This window comes from Neophocaena asiaeorientalis, unplaced genomic scaffold (assembly GCF_003031525.2).
Source record: "Neophocaena asiaeorientalis asiaeorientalis breed wild unplaced genomic scaffold, Neophocaena_asiaeorientalis_V1.1 scaffold680, whole genome shotgun sequence".
In the NCBI taxonomy this organism is placed as follows: Eukaryota; Metazoa; Chordata; class Mammalia; order Artiodactyla; family Phocoenidae; genus Neophocaena; species Neophocaena asiaeorientalis.
In genome coordinates, this window is record NW_020171816.1 from 544,207 (window position 1) to 561,192 (window position 16,986).

The window sequence follows — 16,986 nt, forward strand, 5'->3', positions numbered from 1 at the left end:
CCTTGCAACCTCCATCTTCCTAACAGTCCTGGGACATCATTGGCAACTAAAGCCACAGATGAGGGTAAGTTTAGACTCCAGGAGCCCCTATCTAGGGCAGCAGACAGGTGTGTAAACAGATTTGCTGAGGGCCAGATAGGGGCATGGGACAAGATGAGGCAGAGAGCACGCTGCAGCCCACTGGAATGGGCCTTGAATGGTAGTCCAAAGGGCTTTGGCTTCCTGTGGGGCAAGGGAGCCAGACCGGGTCTGGGGAGTGGGGAGCAGCCCAGCCAGGTCGGTGCTATGGTTTTCTCAGGAAACATCCAAAGAAGAGATTTGGAGTAGGAGGGGCCCAGGCTGGAGGGGAGAGCTGAGGAGGCCTGACGGGGGAGGTGGCAGGGACTGGACTAGATACGGGCTGTGAAGAGGCAGTGCTAGGGTGAGGCTGAAGTTTCTAGCAGGGTCTAGATGGCTGTGGTGGCCCAAGTGTGTGTGTTTTGCCCAGGATGTCCTTGCTGGGCTGCGGGCTCCACCGGATGTGCATCGAGATGTGCATCCGTTCCTCGACTCCTAGCTCTGGGCCTCTGGAGCTGGAGGTGACTCCACCCCCACCCCAGGAGACGCCCCTCCCTGTGGGGCCCCCCAGGCTAGGCAGAGACCCCTGTCCCACCCTGGACCAGCCCCTGTGCCCATACCTGGCTACCCAGTCCCCCCTGGTGCTGGTAGAGGGAGAACCTCTCTTTGGCAGACTCCTCGGCGGTGGGGCTGAGGGGCTTAGGGTCAGACAGGGACCGCTGCAGGGTCTTCATGGGGCGCGGCAGCGTCTGCTGGCGGAGAGCGCTGTCAGCCGTGAAGTGCTTCTGGGGACTCACGTGAGCCTTGTTCAGCCTCTCACTGGAAGCAAAGGAGGTGTCCAGGAGCCGGTGTGGGGACAGGGGTGAGACTGGTGAGTAGAGGACCTGGGGGGACTTGGGAGGCTGGCGGCTCACAAGCTGTGAGAGAGACTCCGGGGGCAGGTGGGCCTGGTATCCAATCTCCAAGGGATCCGGCTTCTTTTTTTCGAATCTGCCCAGGGGCCCTGGGGTGACGATCTGGATGCCAGGCAGGTAGGGGCTGATGGCAGTTGGCCCTACAAGCTGCGGCCCGGCCACACCCTGGGCCTGCCCATCCGGCTCCGTCTGGCAGGCCAGGCTCTCCCCACGCCCAGTCTTCTCTGGCGCCGATATGTACCTGACGATCTCCACCTTGGGGTCGGTGGCAGCTGTGATGTGGATGGCTGGAGAGACTCTGGGCAGCTGGTCAGGCTCTGTCTGCACGGAGCAGTCGCTGATGGTCTGGATGCCCACGCTGCTCATGGCCCTCATGGCGGGGGCGGCAGTGGATGATGAGGCAGTAGCATCGTGCTTGCTGTCAGAGCCAGAGTCTGAGTGGCGAGAAAGACGGGACCTGCGGCGGCGCACTGGCTGCTCCCACTCGGCACTGTCCTCGTCGTCCGTCTGCACGCTGCAGTCAGCACTCCGCCGTGCCCGGCGCCGCCGGGTCAGGAGATAGCGGCCCTCTCCATCCTCATCATCCGTCTGCACGCTGCTGTCTGCAATCCTCCTGACCACACAGGGCTCAGGCCCTGACTCTGGCTCGCACACGTCCCGCAGGCGTGGCATGGAGTGCCGTTTCTTGATGCCACTGCGGCCTGCCTCCCACTGCTCCTCAGTCTGCAGTGACATGTCCGAGGCGGAGCTGGGGAGACCCCGGTGCAGCACGGGCTCACGAGGCTGCCCAGGCCCCTCAGGCCCAGGCACGGCAATGAAGGCTGCGTGGGTCAGGGGTGGCCAGTACTGGCCATTCTGAGCCAGCTCTGTGGCAGCTGGGGGAGGCCCTCGACCAGGTGCCTCACAGGCCACAGGGAAGGGAGCCTTCTGCCGCTGCTTCTGTTCCTCCAGTTGCTGCTGCAGCTGCTGCTGCAGCTGCTGGATCTGCTCCAGCTGCAGACGCTGCTGTGCTAGCTGCTCCCGCTGCAGTGCGAACTGAGCCTGCCGTTCCTCCTGCTGCTGCTGCAGCACATGGTGCTTGATAGTCTGCAGCTCCTGCAACTCCCGCTGCACCAGCAGCTGCTCTTCCTCGCGGTGCCTCTGCAGCTCCACACGCTCCCGCTCCAGCTCCTCCTGCAGCCGCAGCTGCCGCAGCTTTTCTAACTCCACCCGCTCTCGCTCCAGCTGTAGCAGCTGCTCCTGCTGCTTCCGCTGCCTCTCCTCCTGTGATGCTTCCTCCTTCTCGAGCCCTGGCCGGCTGAGGGCCCCACTGCTGCCCCCAGGAGCAGCATCTACCGGCGGCTTCTGGCCAGCCGCTGGGGCTGGGGCTGGGGCTGCTACAGCCTCCTTGACAGCAGCAGGGGTGGCTGTGGAAAGAGGCTCTTCCCGAGCAGCCCCTGCTGGCAGCTCTGGCCTTGGTGGGCCCCCAGCCCCTGGGGCCTTGGCAGCAGCAGGCTTCCCCAGGTAGACAGGACCCTCAGCAGGTGGAACGCTGGAAGCAGTGGGGAATCTACTTGGTACAGGATATCGGTACAGCCCTGTGGGCCCAAGAGGCACCCGGGGGGCAATCATGGGCATGCGTGTCAGGCTGGCGAGTGGCACGGCTGTGACTCCTCCGGATGCATAAGGCCTGTACATGCCACCACGCACCATGGGCCGCAGTACTGAGGCAGGCTGGGTGGTGATGGGCAGTGTTGCAGCAATTGGAGTGTTGATAGTCGAGTAGATCATGCCGTCGGCTGCACGCACAGTGGCTGTGGATGGCAGCAGCTGTCTGATTGCTGTTCCCTGGCCTGCTGTAGGCCTGTACTGGGCCAGGTTCCCAGGACTCGGGTGGCCCTCCGGGAAGGTGGGGTTCCCAAGGAGGCCAGGTCTGAGGGGAGCCAGACCTTGTGGGGCACTGAGCCCCGGCTGGGGCTGATACTGCATGAGGTCGGGGCCACCACCACCGCTGCCACGCCGCCCTCCGTACTGGTCCATGGAGTTGAGGGCAGCACACATACGGCTGATCTCACGGGCCGTGGTGGCGCTGTACTGGGCCAGGCTGGCCTCCTGGAATCCAGCTGCATCTCCCCGTGGGCCATACCTGTGGTCTGAGTAGATGTTTGACACTGAGCTGTAGCGCCGCATGGGAAGCGGGTGAGTCAAAAGGTCTGTGGGATGACGTAGGTCTGTGAATGAACCATACTGCAAGCCCTGCCCAAGGTAGCGTCCATCTGCAAAGCCCAGGCTGTAGGAGTGCTTCAGTGAGCTGAGGTCCATGGCCGAGTCTCGTCCAGGGCCCTGGAAGAGGTGACCAATCCTGTGGGTGTGGTAGTTGAGGCCAGCCTCAGCCAAATTGGTGTCGGACATAGAGGAGTACAGCCTGCCAGAGAGGCCCTGTGGGTAGGGCCTCTGCTCCTCATGGGGCCCAGGCCCCCCGACCACCTGTGCCCGGTAGGTGGGGGCCTCGGGAGGCTCAGGGTCCCGGGGACTGTAGAAGGGGCCGCTGCTTTGGCTGGGTGGGGCAACATCTGCCACACTCTTCTCAGGTGCGCTGGGGGTAGGGTGAAAGGTACCTGTACAGCTACTGCCAAAGGGGAACTTGTAGACCATATCACAGCACGCCAGCTGGCTCTCGGGCCTCATCCCAGTGAGGTCCAGGGCACCTGCCGGCTCCTCTGGGAGCAGTGTGGTCACAGTGCCTGCTGTGCCTTCTCCCATCTGCACCACCACTGTATGTGGCTTCCTGGCACCTGGCAAGGCGTGTGACCGCAGCTCTGTGGGGGTGGCCCGATGGGGTTCGGAACCAGGCTCTGGCACTGGGCCTGACTTGAGGCCAACACTCTGGGCAGTGCCCACCTGAGTGATCAAAACATCCCTTCTGGCCAGAGGTGCCACCTGGTTGGGCAGGTTATACCTGGCAAACTTGGCCTCCCTGGGTCTTCCTCGGGGCCCACCACGGTAAGGGGCTGTCTGGACTGCCTGTTCTACCTGCTTGACCTGGGCCAGGCACACGGGGCTACCCGCACCCTGGCCAAAGTCCAGTCGGCTCTGGAAGGGGTCTCCATAGACCACAGGCTGCTTCTGCTGAGCCATGAGCACAGATGAGGCCATGGTGATGCTCACGGTGGTGGCAGTGCTGAGGAAGGCATGGGTCTGCTCCTGGGCATTGAGATTGATAACCAAAGGCTGTACAGCGGTCGACTGCCGTCCTGGGATTGGATCCAGAGCAAGGCCGTACTTCCTCGCTTCCACAGCAAGAGAGGTCAGGTCCATGCCCTGGTCAGTGAGGATGATGGGCGTGGGCTTGACGGCTGTGCGAAGGTCTACCACGGCACTGCCAGGGGGCCTGGGGCCGGGCTCAACCCTAGACGTTCCAGGGACAGAGGAGATCCGGCACAGGGAGATGTTCTCAGCAGGGAGGGCGCCCCAGCTGTATAGTGCCAGGGGCCCATCTGCACCAGCACTGGCTGCCCGCGGGAAGCCAGGTGGCCCAGGTGGCTCTGGGGGCAGCTGAGGTGTTGTCTGGCTGTAGCTGTGGCTGGTGGGCTGGGTTTCAATGGGTGAGCACACTGGGGAGGTGGAGGCACTGGCATGGACCATCTTGGTCTGGCTGGAGGCATCTGACCCCAGTGTGATGACCATAAAGGGGGCATCCTGAGGGGACTGCTGCCGTACCAGGCGAGGCGTGCTGGGTCGGTGTGGCGTCTGTGTGCCCTGAGCCACCGTGGGTGTCGGGGTGGGGGCACCAGGGCTCCGTGGCATGTCCAAGGCAGGGGTCGGGCTTGGCGTCTGTGTAGAGAACTCTGCTGTGGCCCTTGGGCCCAGCTTGCCAGGGGAGAATGTGGGACTCTCTGAGGGAGAAGATGGAGAGAGAGGGGGGCTGGAGCCTGCAAAGTAGGAATATCCCCGGGAGGTCTGTGGGGTGCCACTCTCGCCATCACTCACACTCAGGGGCTTCTCTCTGGCAGCCCATCCACTGACAGCAGGGCCACGGGGGGCCTGGGGTAGCTCCTCAGTTTGAGACCCATAGTTTGCAGTGGTTGGGCTCTGTCCATAGCTGTGGCCAGTGGAAGAGAGCAAAAGGCTGCGCTCAGAGCCTGCCAGGGAAGTCGGAGTCATGTACCCTCGTGGCAGGCCAGCTGGACAAGGAGCCGCAGCTGTGGAGGCTGGTGTCCCAGGGCCCTGGGCAAAGGTTATGCCTACTTCCTTGGAGGCAGAGCTGGGGGAGGCAGGAGAGCTGTGTAGCTTGAGGGGGTCCTGAGGCTCCTTTGCGAAATGCTGAGTAACACGGACATCGGGAATGACTCGGCCCCCACTGCTGTCAGAGGAGGTGGAGGTGGAGAAGGACACAGGGGCGGCGAGCTGGGTGGGACTGGTACCAGGGGTAAGTGGGCCACCATTTTGTTTCATTGGGTCCATGTACGCACTCTCAGCATTCAGAAACTGCTTCTCCTTCTTCTTGTCCTCTGCAAAGGCCAGGTCCCGTGAGGAGGCCTGATGCATGCGGGCAATGCTTTGTGACGTCTGAAGGATCTCCTGGTACACGGCTGCTCCCAGGCTGGCTGGCGTGCCCTCCGAGGCCGGCTGAGCAGCCCCACCATAGTCATGGTCTGGGGTGTCCTGGTATTCAAAGGAACCCTGGCCCCAGGGGCCTACGGGCTGAGAGGGGCCACCATGGGGCCCACGGCCCCCTGCTGCCTGGCCTTGTTGCCGCTGGAGCAGCTCGGCCTTCCGCATCATCTCCTCATAGGCCTCCTCAGCGCTCTTGAGGGGCCGGCCGGAACTGGGAGTGGTGGTGCTGCCCAAGGGTGTCTCGGTTGGAGAGTAGAGGGACATGAAGGTGGGCAGGTTGTACTCACTGCCTGACTTGTAGAGCCGAGGGGGGCCCCCATCCAGGGCTTCAGCCTCCGAGTCAAGGGAGGGTGAGGGCGAGTATTCAGAGCAGGAGGAACGATGTAGCTCCTCCATCTCGGCCGCCTGCCTCAGCTCCTCTGTGGGGGAGGCATCCTCAATGGGTGACAGGTTGCTGGGGGGGGTCTTGGAGCGCTCACGCCGCCGCTGGGCCCGCAGCTCCTCCTTGTCACGCCGGGTCTTGCGGGCCGTGCTGCGGATGCGCTGCTGCTCCACCTCCCGCATCTTCTCCTGCTCGCGCAGCAGCTCCTCCTCTTCCCGCAGCTCCTCCTCCTCTGAGGAGTCCTCGATGGTGGGCAGCAGGGGCCCATGTGAGCGGTGCCGGGCCTTGCGCTGCTGCTTGGCTTCTTCCAGCCGCTGCCGGCGGCTGGGGCTGCTGTCACTGTCCTCCTCCAGCGAGGACAGGGAGGTGGGCGAGGTGCCCGAGGTGTAGCTGGGTGTGGAGGCTGGCAGTGTGGAGGAGTGCTCCCCGCGGGAGCGGTCCTCAGGCGAGCCCGTCAGGCTCTCCATCTCCAGCTCAGGCTCCCGGTCCAGGCTGGAGTCAGGGCCTTGTCCCAGGTCCAGCTCATGGCCATAGCTGCCCGTGCTATTGAGCTCGATGGTCTTGAAGCGGCGGAGCCCGCCCTGCAGAGCCCCAGTGCCGTCTGCAGCCTCTTCTGGGCCTCCCTCGGAAAGCAGCTCCTCATAGCCCGTGGTGGCGTTGTGGGGCAGGCGCCTCTTGGGCAGCGCTCCCTGCTCTTGGCTGGGCTCGGGCCTGGGCCGGGGGCTGCCCTTCTGGGAGCCATGTTTGACGGGGCCGTGCCTGTGGGGGGCAGCGCCATCCTCCTCCAGGTTGTCTTCTTCGGCACTCATCTCCAGGATCTGCCGCCTCATGAACTCCTCATCAGTCAGTTCTGCTGCCCGGGATGGGGGCTGGGGCGGAAGAGGGGACAGGCCACCCTCACTGCTGTCCTCCACGTAGTCGTGCCTCAGCTGGCTGCCGAAGTCATCTGAGGACTCAGCTGTGTCCTGCTGCTCCCTCCGGCGCCCCCACTCCAGAGAGTCTTCTTCCTCCAGGATATCCTCCAGCTCCTCATCCGAGTTGAAGGCCTCGGGCATGATGGACAAGGAGTGGGGCCGCCGCTTCTGCTCCTCACCACTGCTGTAGCGGGGTTTGCTCCGCTCACCACTGGGGGCCGGGCCCTGGGCCTCCAGCGAAGGCCTCATGCTGCTCCCCACCTTGTGGAGCTCAGAGGGGCTGGGTGGGCATGGCCCTGTCGCCCCTGCACTGTCCAGCTGTTCCACCTCCTGCTGCACAATGCCTGTGATCTCACTCTGGGAGCTGGAGACACCATCGGAGGAATAGCCTGTGTCGCTGAGGCTCTGCGGGCTCCGAGACAGGTCCTGAGAGTAAGGCTTGCCCACCGGCTCCTGCAGCAGGGTGAGAAGCAGACACTGACTCCCCATGGCAGACGGCTCGTGGGGGGAGTCCAGCCCTCTCCATCAACCCAGGGCCCTGGGGAAGGGTAACTCCACCTCCCGGGGGATCAGGGCCCACCACCCACTCCATTGCTCTGGTCTTGAATAACCTGCAGGTTCCATGTCAAACCCCAAGCAGCCCTAGGTTCTCAAAGAGAAATTTTACTAAATCTACTGGTAGCAGAACCCAGCAAAGCATCCGATAAGGTGTCAGACACAGGATCGGACTAGAACTCACAGGCTCTAGGCCCTCTAGGGCCTCATCTAGGCATCCCTGCTGTCCTCTGTGGCCCCAAAAGGCCTGTCCCGGGTCTACATCCCAGTCCCGCAGGGAGCTAAGCCATTCTCTAGATTGCCCTGCCTGAAAGCTAGGATCCCTGGGAAGTAAATGAGACTGACCTCCGCCTCCCCACCCTTGGGGGCTTCTGGAACCCCCGCCTTGACGACGGGGGTGGCAGGTTCAGTCCTCCGCACCCCAGCCTTTGCTTTAGGAATCCCAGGGGGCAGGGTAGTCTCTGGAGGTGGCTTCAGCACCGGCTCAGCTTTAGCTGGGACTCCTGTCTTCTTTTCCTGGGCACTGCTCGGGGTCCTGATGGGTTCAGAAGCCCTGAGGGGCTTGGCTTGGGGACTAGCCTTGGTAGGAAGGGGACTGGCCTTGGTGGGCAGGGGACTGGCCTTGGCAGGCGGGGGGCCTGATGGCTGGCCCAGCCCCGGTGGCCCTTTCGGCTTCGGAGGGGCTGTTCCAGCTGCACGGTGAGGGGCCCCTACAGGGGGCTGCTGTGAGGTGGGCAGGGTCAGTGGGGTCAGCTCTCCCAGGCTGCCCTCCAGCAGCCGCTTAGTTTGGCAGTTCAGACAGAGCCACTCGGTTTTCTGTACGGAAACGAGAGAGGAGGGGTTTGATGAAAATCACAAAGACACTGAAGTACTCAAAGATTATTCCTGTGACTATTTCTGTAAACTTAAGGAGGAGAAAATCTCCCAAAGCACAACACTAAAGGCACGAGGAGAAAAAGACTGATAGGTTTGTTACCCCCAAATGACAGACGCCCCATCCTTCAGAGGCATATGTAGAGTTAAAAAGACAAACCCAAAGGAAGGGTCGCTTCCTTACCCCATAGAGAGCTTTTCACTTGGCCTGAAAAGGAGGAGAACCTGTATGAGAGGGGAGGCTACAAAAGTAGCACAGTGTCTGGAGAAGAGGGGGCGCTGGGGACTCACCCCCAGGGCGTGAACAGCTTCTGGGAGGGGTGCAGAGTCCCCCAGGTGAGAGCTCCCGCAGACCAGGAACAGCATCAGGCAAGGAGCACCTCCCAGAGGCACTGCCCCGCCCCAACCTCTGAGCTCTCCACCCCCAAGTAAGGGCTGTGCTGGGAGGGTGCAGGCTCATGGGGCCAGGGGAGGCTGTCTGGGGGAAGCCTTGCTTGGGGGTGGGGGATGGAGCTGAGCAGTCCCCTCTGTTCACACCCCCCAGCCCAAGTCACCTTGTCTTAGGCCAGCAAAGACGCCCAGGCGAAAGCCTCCTCCTGCTCCCCCGGCCTCTGGGCTGTTCTTCCGACGGGACCTGTGTGTGCCAGCCCTTGGGCCAGGGGCCCTGCTTCCTCCAGAGTTGGGCTGGGATCAAATCCTCAACCATCAGTCCACCAGTTTCAGGATTACCCTCTCTGTGTCAGTCTAAGTGCTGGGGACTGGAGACATAGCCATGATTAAGACGGACACACAGGCTGGCATGCAGCCTTCTTGGAACCCAGAGCTCCAAAGAGGTCATTCTGAGTATGACATGGGCATCAATGGTGAATTTCCCAGAACACTAGAAACCAAGTCTAACTCCCCAGGTCCCACTGTCTGCACAGGGAGAGGCATCCCAAGCCCTGAGCAGGTGATTTCTGTAGCAAGTCAGAAGCTGGCAGGAGCATGGCTCCCAGGAGCCTCCTCCAGGGTCAGGGCTCCTCCTTGGCAAGACTTGAGGCCCTGTCCTGGCCCACGAGGGAGGGTTGGGCGGGGAATGAGAGTAACAGCACACACCTGTGCCTGCTCTCATCCCAGGGATGCAGAGCCTCGGCACCCCTACTGTCCTACTGTTGCACATCGGGGTGCCAAGACACTCAGGCTCCCACCAGCAGCTTGACCACTAGGATGGGGCATCGGGGAACCAGAGGACACAGAACTACAAGGTCAAAGAGCCAGGGACAGGGCAAAGAGGTGGCCCTTGGCCCTCACCAGCCCGAAGTCGGCCAGCATCCTCAGCACCCTTACCACACACACTGCCCCTAGGCCCAAGTCAGACCCTAGCCCACCTGGCAGAGCCTTGGAAGCATGGCACCTCCAGGATGCCTGCCCTCAGCCTGGCATCCACAGGCCACCATGGCAAGTACCATATCAATGATTCTGCCCTGATTTCCTGCCCACAAAGCTATACACCACATCTCTGCCCTGGGCCCCAGCAGAGGCCAGGTCAGGCGGGTGGCAGGGCCTTGGTGTTGATTGAGGGACAGGTCTGCTCCACAAGCTTGTTACTCAGGGCCTTGAGACTGCTTCCCTGAGACTGGAGCTCCAACTCTGCCTGGAGGTCCAATTCCACACACAGGTCCTGAGCAGAGGGGCTCAGCTATCGAGTGGGACCCTTCAGAGGTCCTGCAGGTACTCACCCTGTTCCTTGTAGGGCCTGGCTCTAGCACCACTGCTGACTCCCCTGGACCTTATCTGATGCTCTGTGTATCCCCCATACAAACTCCTATGAAGCAATGGGTGCTGGCCACTTGCTGGGCCTTGGGCTCACTTGGTGCCTAGGGAGAGTGCTGGATGGGCTGAGCCAGGAATCCCATCCACGTTCCCCCAGCATCACCTAAGGTCACAGTGGAACTCCCTCCATGTCAGAGAGGACTGTAAGGTGGCAAAATGATCCTAGAAAAGTGGGAGGGGTGTTAGTAAAGGCCCAGAGAGAGTTCTGGAAATGAGCGAACAGCCCCTTCCCTAGCCCCAGGATCGACATGATGGGGTTAGGATCTGGGCCTAGACAGTGGGCTGGCCCAAGGCAACACTGCCCTGACTCCACCTTGGGTCCATGCACACAGCCATCCAGGTTAGGCCTCTGAAGGTTCTGTCATCTACTTTGGCTCACCTTGCTGGCTTGGCAAACCTCCGACCTCCACCTCTGGCCTGCAGACCCCACCCCAGAAGTAACAGTCCAAATGAAGCAAGGGCACCTTGGAAGGGTGGCCTGGATGGAGGCGACAGACCTAATGCCAAGAGCTCAGAGGCAGCCCCTGCAGTGGCCGCTTACCTGAGCCCAGAGGCCCAGCCCTCAGCAGAGCATGTCAACTGTGGTCACATGCTCCCCGGGGTTTTGTTCCTTCCCACGCTTACTCACAGAGGCAGCCAGGCTGCAGAAGGGGCTGCCCAGCTGGCCCTCTTGCTCCTGGCTCTGCTATAGCAGGCAGTGAGGGAAGGAGGGAGGGAGGGAGGGAGGGCAGGCAGGAGGAGGCATGTGAGGTAAGAGCTAAAAATAAACAGCTGAACTAGCTGCTGGAGGCCCTTCCCCAGCCCTCTGGGGTTGGTGGGAGAAGGGTACAGGGCATTGGGGCCGCTAGAGGTGGAGCCAGGGGAGACCTGGCCAAGGCTGGGGATGGGATGGGAGGCAGGCTGTGCCTGGGGGCTGGAAAGCAGCTGCAAACTGAGGCCCTGCCTCCTTTATTCACGTTGCTCTCATCTCTGCCCCTCACGTCATGCCCCCACCCCCACCCCGCTCCTTCATTCCCTGTTCATGCATTCCCTCTCCCCTTTTAGTGTTTACCCCCCTCATTCAATCATTCACTTGCACATTCTCATACTCTCCCTCATCCAGCCCCAGCCCTTGGGGAGCTGCTGCTCACTGGCCCCTTTTCCTATCCCCTTTGACAAGTGGGTAGGGGACGATCTGGGACCTGGGGGTGGACATGAGAGGCTCTGATGACCATTTCTGCCTTGCCTCCCTCTGTCAAGTTCCTTTCTGGGGGCAGGAAGGCAGGAATCCCCCAAGGGCTATCGCCACCTAATAACGGTGGGAGGCGTAGATGTGCATACCTTCAGATGGAGCTAGGTGGGTTCGGGGCGAGGCAGGGGAAGTGAGTTATCTGAGAGAGTTGGTAGGGTACCCCACAGGCGGGTGAGACCTGCTACCTTCTGGAATCACTGGCTGCTGTACCTCATGGGCCAAGAGAGCCCAGCGAGGCTGCATTGGAAGCTGGGCATCCTCCCTGCACTGTCTGACACAGCCTGAATGACCCTGCAGAACACAGTCTCTCCGCATGTGGAGCTGGCCTAGGTGTCTGTCTGGTTACAGCAACACCGGACTGGCTGCCTAGCCCAACATACCCCCAGCCCCACTGCCAGACCAGGGGCAGTGGATGAGAACTCCTGAGAAAAGGATGCCCAGAGGTTAAAAATAAAAGAGCCCAAGACTTGCACACTGGACCACAGGCATGGCCATCGCTGGTGCTGCTGTTCCTCTACGGACCCTTGCTCTACTCTTCCCTGTCCCCAGACATGCGTAGGCTCCCCTTTTTGGGACCTCTGCCTCCGATAAGAGGAATCGTCCCTGATTTCCCCAACGTTTGCCTTTATGGTTGGGCTGTGCTCTCCTCATGCTCCAGCACCAAATGTGTCCATTCCCTGTGGCCATCCCTCATGAGATGAGGATCTTGCACTGGCCACGGGGTCAATTCATACCCAGGTAGTAGGGGCTGGTGGGGACTCTTTCTTTCCTGTACAGAGACCCTCTTTTAGGACACTCTGGTTCCAATCTCCTGGCTCAAGGGCTGACTGTGTGTTGGACCTCGCACAAGTATCTGAAGTATGGCATCTCACCTGGTTCTCACAGAAACCTAAAAGGGAGAACTATGGCCCCCAATTCCACAAGGGAGGAAACAGGCCTCCATGAGATCACTACCCCACAGGCAGACTGAAGCAGGTTTAGAGCAGAGGCAGCCCCCACCCCAAATAGGCCCATCCCATCCCACACATCACAGGTGCCAGGCCCTTTGCCCAGGGAGGCCTGACTTCTCAAGGCCACGGCTGGTATTTTGGCAATTATAATAAGATAAGAAACGGGCAGTGTTACTGTAACAACTCCAACTCCACTAATTTCTTCACAAACTCTATTTTGAACCGAAAGCCAATTAAAAATTAAGCCAGAGGGTGCTATTATCTTTCAAAAAGATAAATAGGTAAAAAATTTGGAATCAACAACTGTTAATCATGAAATGACTCACATTTTATAGCACTATGGTTAATTTTTCAGAGAAAATTTCAAAGGGAAAAGGGATCTAGTCTTATTGCCTCCTCCATCGTATGCTCTGGACTCCCTCTTGAGAAAGAAGGTAAAAAGGTTTTTACAGCTCAGAGAGTTGGGGTAATTCCCACCCTGGCAGCCCAGACAGGTGGCTCCAGCCACAGGTGGAGCCACAGCAGGTCTAACAGGTCTAGGGGCGAGCTGGCCCTCCCTCAGGCCCCCAGCCTGCATGCAGACATGCCTCATGCTGTGCACAGAGACAGCCAGATGGAGAGAGACAGCCAAGGCAGACCTACCCCTCCACCTCCCTCCCAAGGCAGGATGTGTCTGGGCCACCTGCTGAAAAATCAGGAGCCTCTTACCAAGAACACACAGGGAAACACAAAATTGCTCTAAATGCCAAGTGGCCATTCACTGAGATGGGACCAAAGATGGCCCATGGCCTGGTTAAGAGCCTCAGCTGGGAAGGGCAGGGGAGGGGGACACACCAAGCACCAGCCCTTCCCCACCAGCCTCCCCAGGCTGCCAGCTTGCACCTCTGATGGATGATGGTGGCACAGTCTCATGGTGGGAACCACGGGCGGGGGCATGATGGCTGCCCATCCACACTTTCCCCAGGAGCAGCCACAGGCCCTCTGGGGATAGCAGCATTAACAAGCAGAGCCATGAGGAGAAAGGAGTCAGAGAAGCTGGGCCATCTTCTGACTGCTGTTAGGAGCAGGAGGCAGGGAAGCAGAAGCTGCGGGTAGGGAAGATCTAGGACCAGAACGCCCAGCAGCTTTGCCATCAGGCCCATGGAACCCACAGATCCTGTGGAGGCAAGGGTGGCCCTGGCCAAGGAGGTGGCAGTGGGGCAGGACATGGAGACAGCAGGACATGGAGGGATTGGGGCAAGGGGCAACGCTAGCTACCGAGGGGCAGAAGCTCCAGGGGCCAGGGAGGCAACAACCAAGCCTCTAATGAGGGGCTGAGATCAGAATCCAGACCGCTCACCCAGAGTCAGCATGTGACTGAGACACTCCTGTTTGGGCAGAATCAGCACTTCCCCTGACCTGGCCCAGAGGGCGATGAAAGGAACTGTCAGGAACATTTATACTCCTGGACAGAGACAGTTTTCCCCTCCTCTCTGCACATCCTGCTTAATGAGGAGATGTGGGCCCGGAGGTCCCTCAGGGACAAGGGTCCTCCAGGCTGGGCCAGCTCAACAGTCCAACAGGGTTCAGTGTCAGGCTGCCCCACCCGGCAGTGGGTGCGTGCCTGGCTCCGGACTGGAGCTCCTCTGGCCCTGTGGTGACCCCTTGGTGCCCCCTCACCTCTCTGGGCAGCCAGGCCAGCCATCCTCCAGTGAGCCACTGGACCTAGGGCTTGGGGAGGTGGTAGTGAGGACCTGGAGGGCATCACGTGAGGCATCACACGAGGAGGTCACTCATCTTGCTCAGGCTGCTCCTCCCTATATGTTGGAAAATATGGCCTGTGGCGGCCAAAGTAGTCTTCCTTATCACAGTGGGCTGCTCCCATGGAGGCCTGGCCCAAGGCAAGTCACAACAAGGCGCCACAGACACCATGGACAACCACACACTCCTCTGTTGTCTCTGGGCCAGCGGCGGTCTGCACTCCACACTCTGCCCAACCATCAGTCACATATGGCTTAGCCCAGGGGCCCCAAGACTCAGGTGGCTACCGTGTGCAGGAGGAGTGGGCTTGGCTTGACATCTCCTGATATGACACAGCTGGGGACACATCCACCTGCCAAGATGAGCCAATCATAGACCGCAAGGGCACACACGGAAGGGGACACACCCAGCTATGGGCAAGGCAGCCAAGGTAGGGGTCACATGGATGGCCCTGGGCAGGGCGGAGTAGATGAAGGCAGGGGCAGGAACAGCCTTCCGGCCCAGGCTTGTCCTGCTCTGCCAGGGTGCCTCCGCACCTTCTGAACCTCCCAGGCTGGGCTCCAAGCTTCAAGAGAGCACCAGGCCTCCTGCTCCCTTCCACCCAGCTCTGCACGGGGCCCAGGACCCTCCTGTGGAAGAGGGACTGCAGAGAGACAGGCCCCAACCCCAGCACTCCCTCAAACTTCCCTCTGGGTAAGAAGAGCATCTCTGAGCATCCCCACAAACAGCCCCAAGGAGGGCTAGGCCCTGCCACAGGAAAGTATGTGGACCAAAGACTGTGGCTTTGACAAGCAGATATCAATACCCACGACCTCAGACGAGGGGATGAAGGGAGGACACTGCCTGGCTGGGCTTCCCCGTTGTAAGAAAGCCTTCTGCCCCGCCCTGGGCATGGGGGCACAGCCCTCTGCCTAACAGCCTTTCAACCCCTGTGAGGGTCACAGACTGAGGGCAGGGTATGACTTCAGGTTCTTCCTGCCTGCGCAGCGGGGGCTGGCATCATCCATGAGGGCCATGCCCATGATAGCCAGGAATGGGGAGGCCGGTTCAGGGCCTCCTGAACGTGGCTACCTCTGGGACCAGCCTCAGGGCACTGGTCAGCCGATCAGAGGCAGTGGGCACCATTATTCTGTCCACTGTGCCAGTTAATTCTCTGAGTGGAAGGACAGGCCCGGGGCAGGGACAGGTAAGGGAGCATAGACTCTCTGCAGCTGGGTAGGGGCAGCCCTGTGATTGCTACAGACCCCGATTTCTACAGTCCTTTCTGGTTCCCATGCCCCCCCATCACCCCAGGCCTTGGCCCCTCACCAAGGCCCAAGGGAACATGCTTGGTCCAGCTCTCTTACCTCCACCAGGTGGGGCGTCGGGTTGAAGCCACACAGGTTGCACACCTGCAGTTTGCATGTGGTGCAGGTGTTATAGTTGGCGGGGCCCTTGCTGTCCACGTTGAGCTCAGCTTGGCACAGTGGGCAGGTGGCCCTTTCCTTAGGCGTGGTCTTTGGCTTGGCAGCAGCCTTGGCCACTGCCTGGTGTTCTGCTCTGCCATGCTTTGGACTGGTTGTTCCCCCAGTTCTTGCCAGGGCTCCAGGCCCTGATCCAGGACCTGTTTTAGCTCCAGGCTCAGTTTTGGCTCCAGGTGCTGGCCCAGACCCGGGCCCTGAGCCTGGAGGTCTTGGGCCAGCCTGCTTGCTGGCATCGCTGAAGACGATCTTGGGCGGCCCCTTGCTGGGGGCAGCCTGGCCCTGGGGGTCGGCCTCAGGCTGCACAGACATGAGGGTGCTCGCCTGGGTCAGCAGCGATGCACCAAGGCCAAAGAGCTTCCCAGTGAGGCCCTCCTGGGTCGGCTCAGCAGCACCAGGCCCAGAGGGCGCTGTGGTGGCACTTTTGGCCGGGGCCTCTCCTGCAGGTGGCCTGGGCTCAGCTGTGGAACGCTTGATGGGGAGAGGGGGCTGAGGAGACACCCTCCCCACCTCCAGAGGGGCAGCTGCTTGGGCAGGCCCAGGCACTGAGGTGGCTCTGGCTGTCTCAGCCTGGTGGGGGCCAGGCTGTGGTCCCCCTGGGCCCCGTGATCTCTCTTGCTCCGGCTTCCCCAGGGGCTGTTTGGCTGGGGAGTGGACCGGAGACAGGGCTGGGGAGTGCAGCTGCTGCTGGCTCTTGGAGCGAGGCGCAGTGGTCATGTCCATCCCTAGAGCCCTCTGCATCTGGCAGTTCAGACAGAGCCACTCCTTCACCTGAGGAGGAAGCATCATGGTCATCAGGGTGGTCAGGACTGGGGGTGTCCATGGTCCAGATCATTGCAGCCCACAGCAGCCAGGGCCAGCTCCTAGCACAGGCAGGGGAGCCAAGCCCGGCTCCGGTGTTTCTGGGCTGCCAGGAGGTGGGCTGAGGGACAGATAGCACTGCCCTGCCCTCTAGGAGCTGCCAGGTGCGTGGAGCTGAGCAGAGGCAGTCACACACTCCCCACCCGCAACTACCAACACACTGCCTGCCAGACTGCCTGCCAGGGTCCTCCCCACGCCACTGGCTGTACCTCAGACCTGCGTACATCATCCATGTCCACATCCCGCCTCACCAATCCACGTTCCCATCCTCCTGGGTGGATGACCCCAAAAGCCTCCAACTGGTCACTTTCTTTCCCCTGCTGCCCCCTTCAGGCTGTTTCCACACAGCCGCCAGAGTGACCTTTTGAAATATAAACCAGGAGGGAAAGCATGGCCCTAGAACAGTGCCTGGTATGCGATAGGTACTCAATAAAAACTTGCAGAATGAATAAAGAAGTGAAGAGTAATAGGTACGAGAGGGAGGCATAGAAAATAAAAAGAAACCATGATTCCTGTCCTAGAGGAGCTTAGAGTCTAGCTGAGGAGACAAGATATAAATGAGCAATCTTGAGAGCAAAATAAGTGAGGGCAAAGTAATGCAATGTAAGTGACGTAAGTAGAATAAAAATACCTTTTGCTTT

At 60.6% G+C, this 16,986-nt stretch overlaps 1 protein-coding gene across 1 annotated transcript in view; it reads right to left on the minus strand.

Moving 5' to 3' along the window:
* Positions 1-16,986, minus strand: part of BSN (bassoon presynaptic cytomatrix protein) — a 38,818-nt gene that overhangs the window by 6,416 nt on the left and 15,416 nt on the right. The window contains exons 4-6 of the mRNA XM_024737731.1: positions 15,371-16,255; positions 7,764-8,234; positions 678-7,316 (exon numbers count right to left, since the gene is read on the minus strand). Coding sequence (XP_024593499.1) covers positions 678-7,316; positions 7,764-8,234; positions 15,371-16,255 — 7,995 coding nt within the window. The remainder of the gene's footprint in view (positions 1-677; positions 7,317-7,763; positions 8,235-15,370; positions 16,256-16,986) is intronic.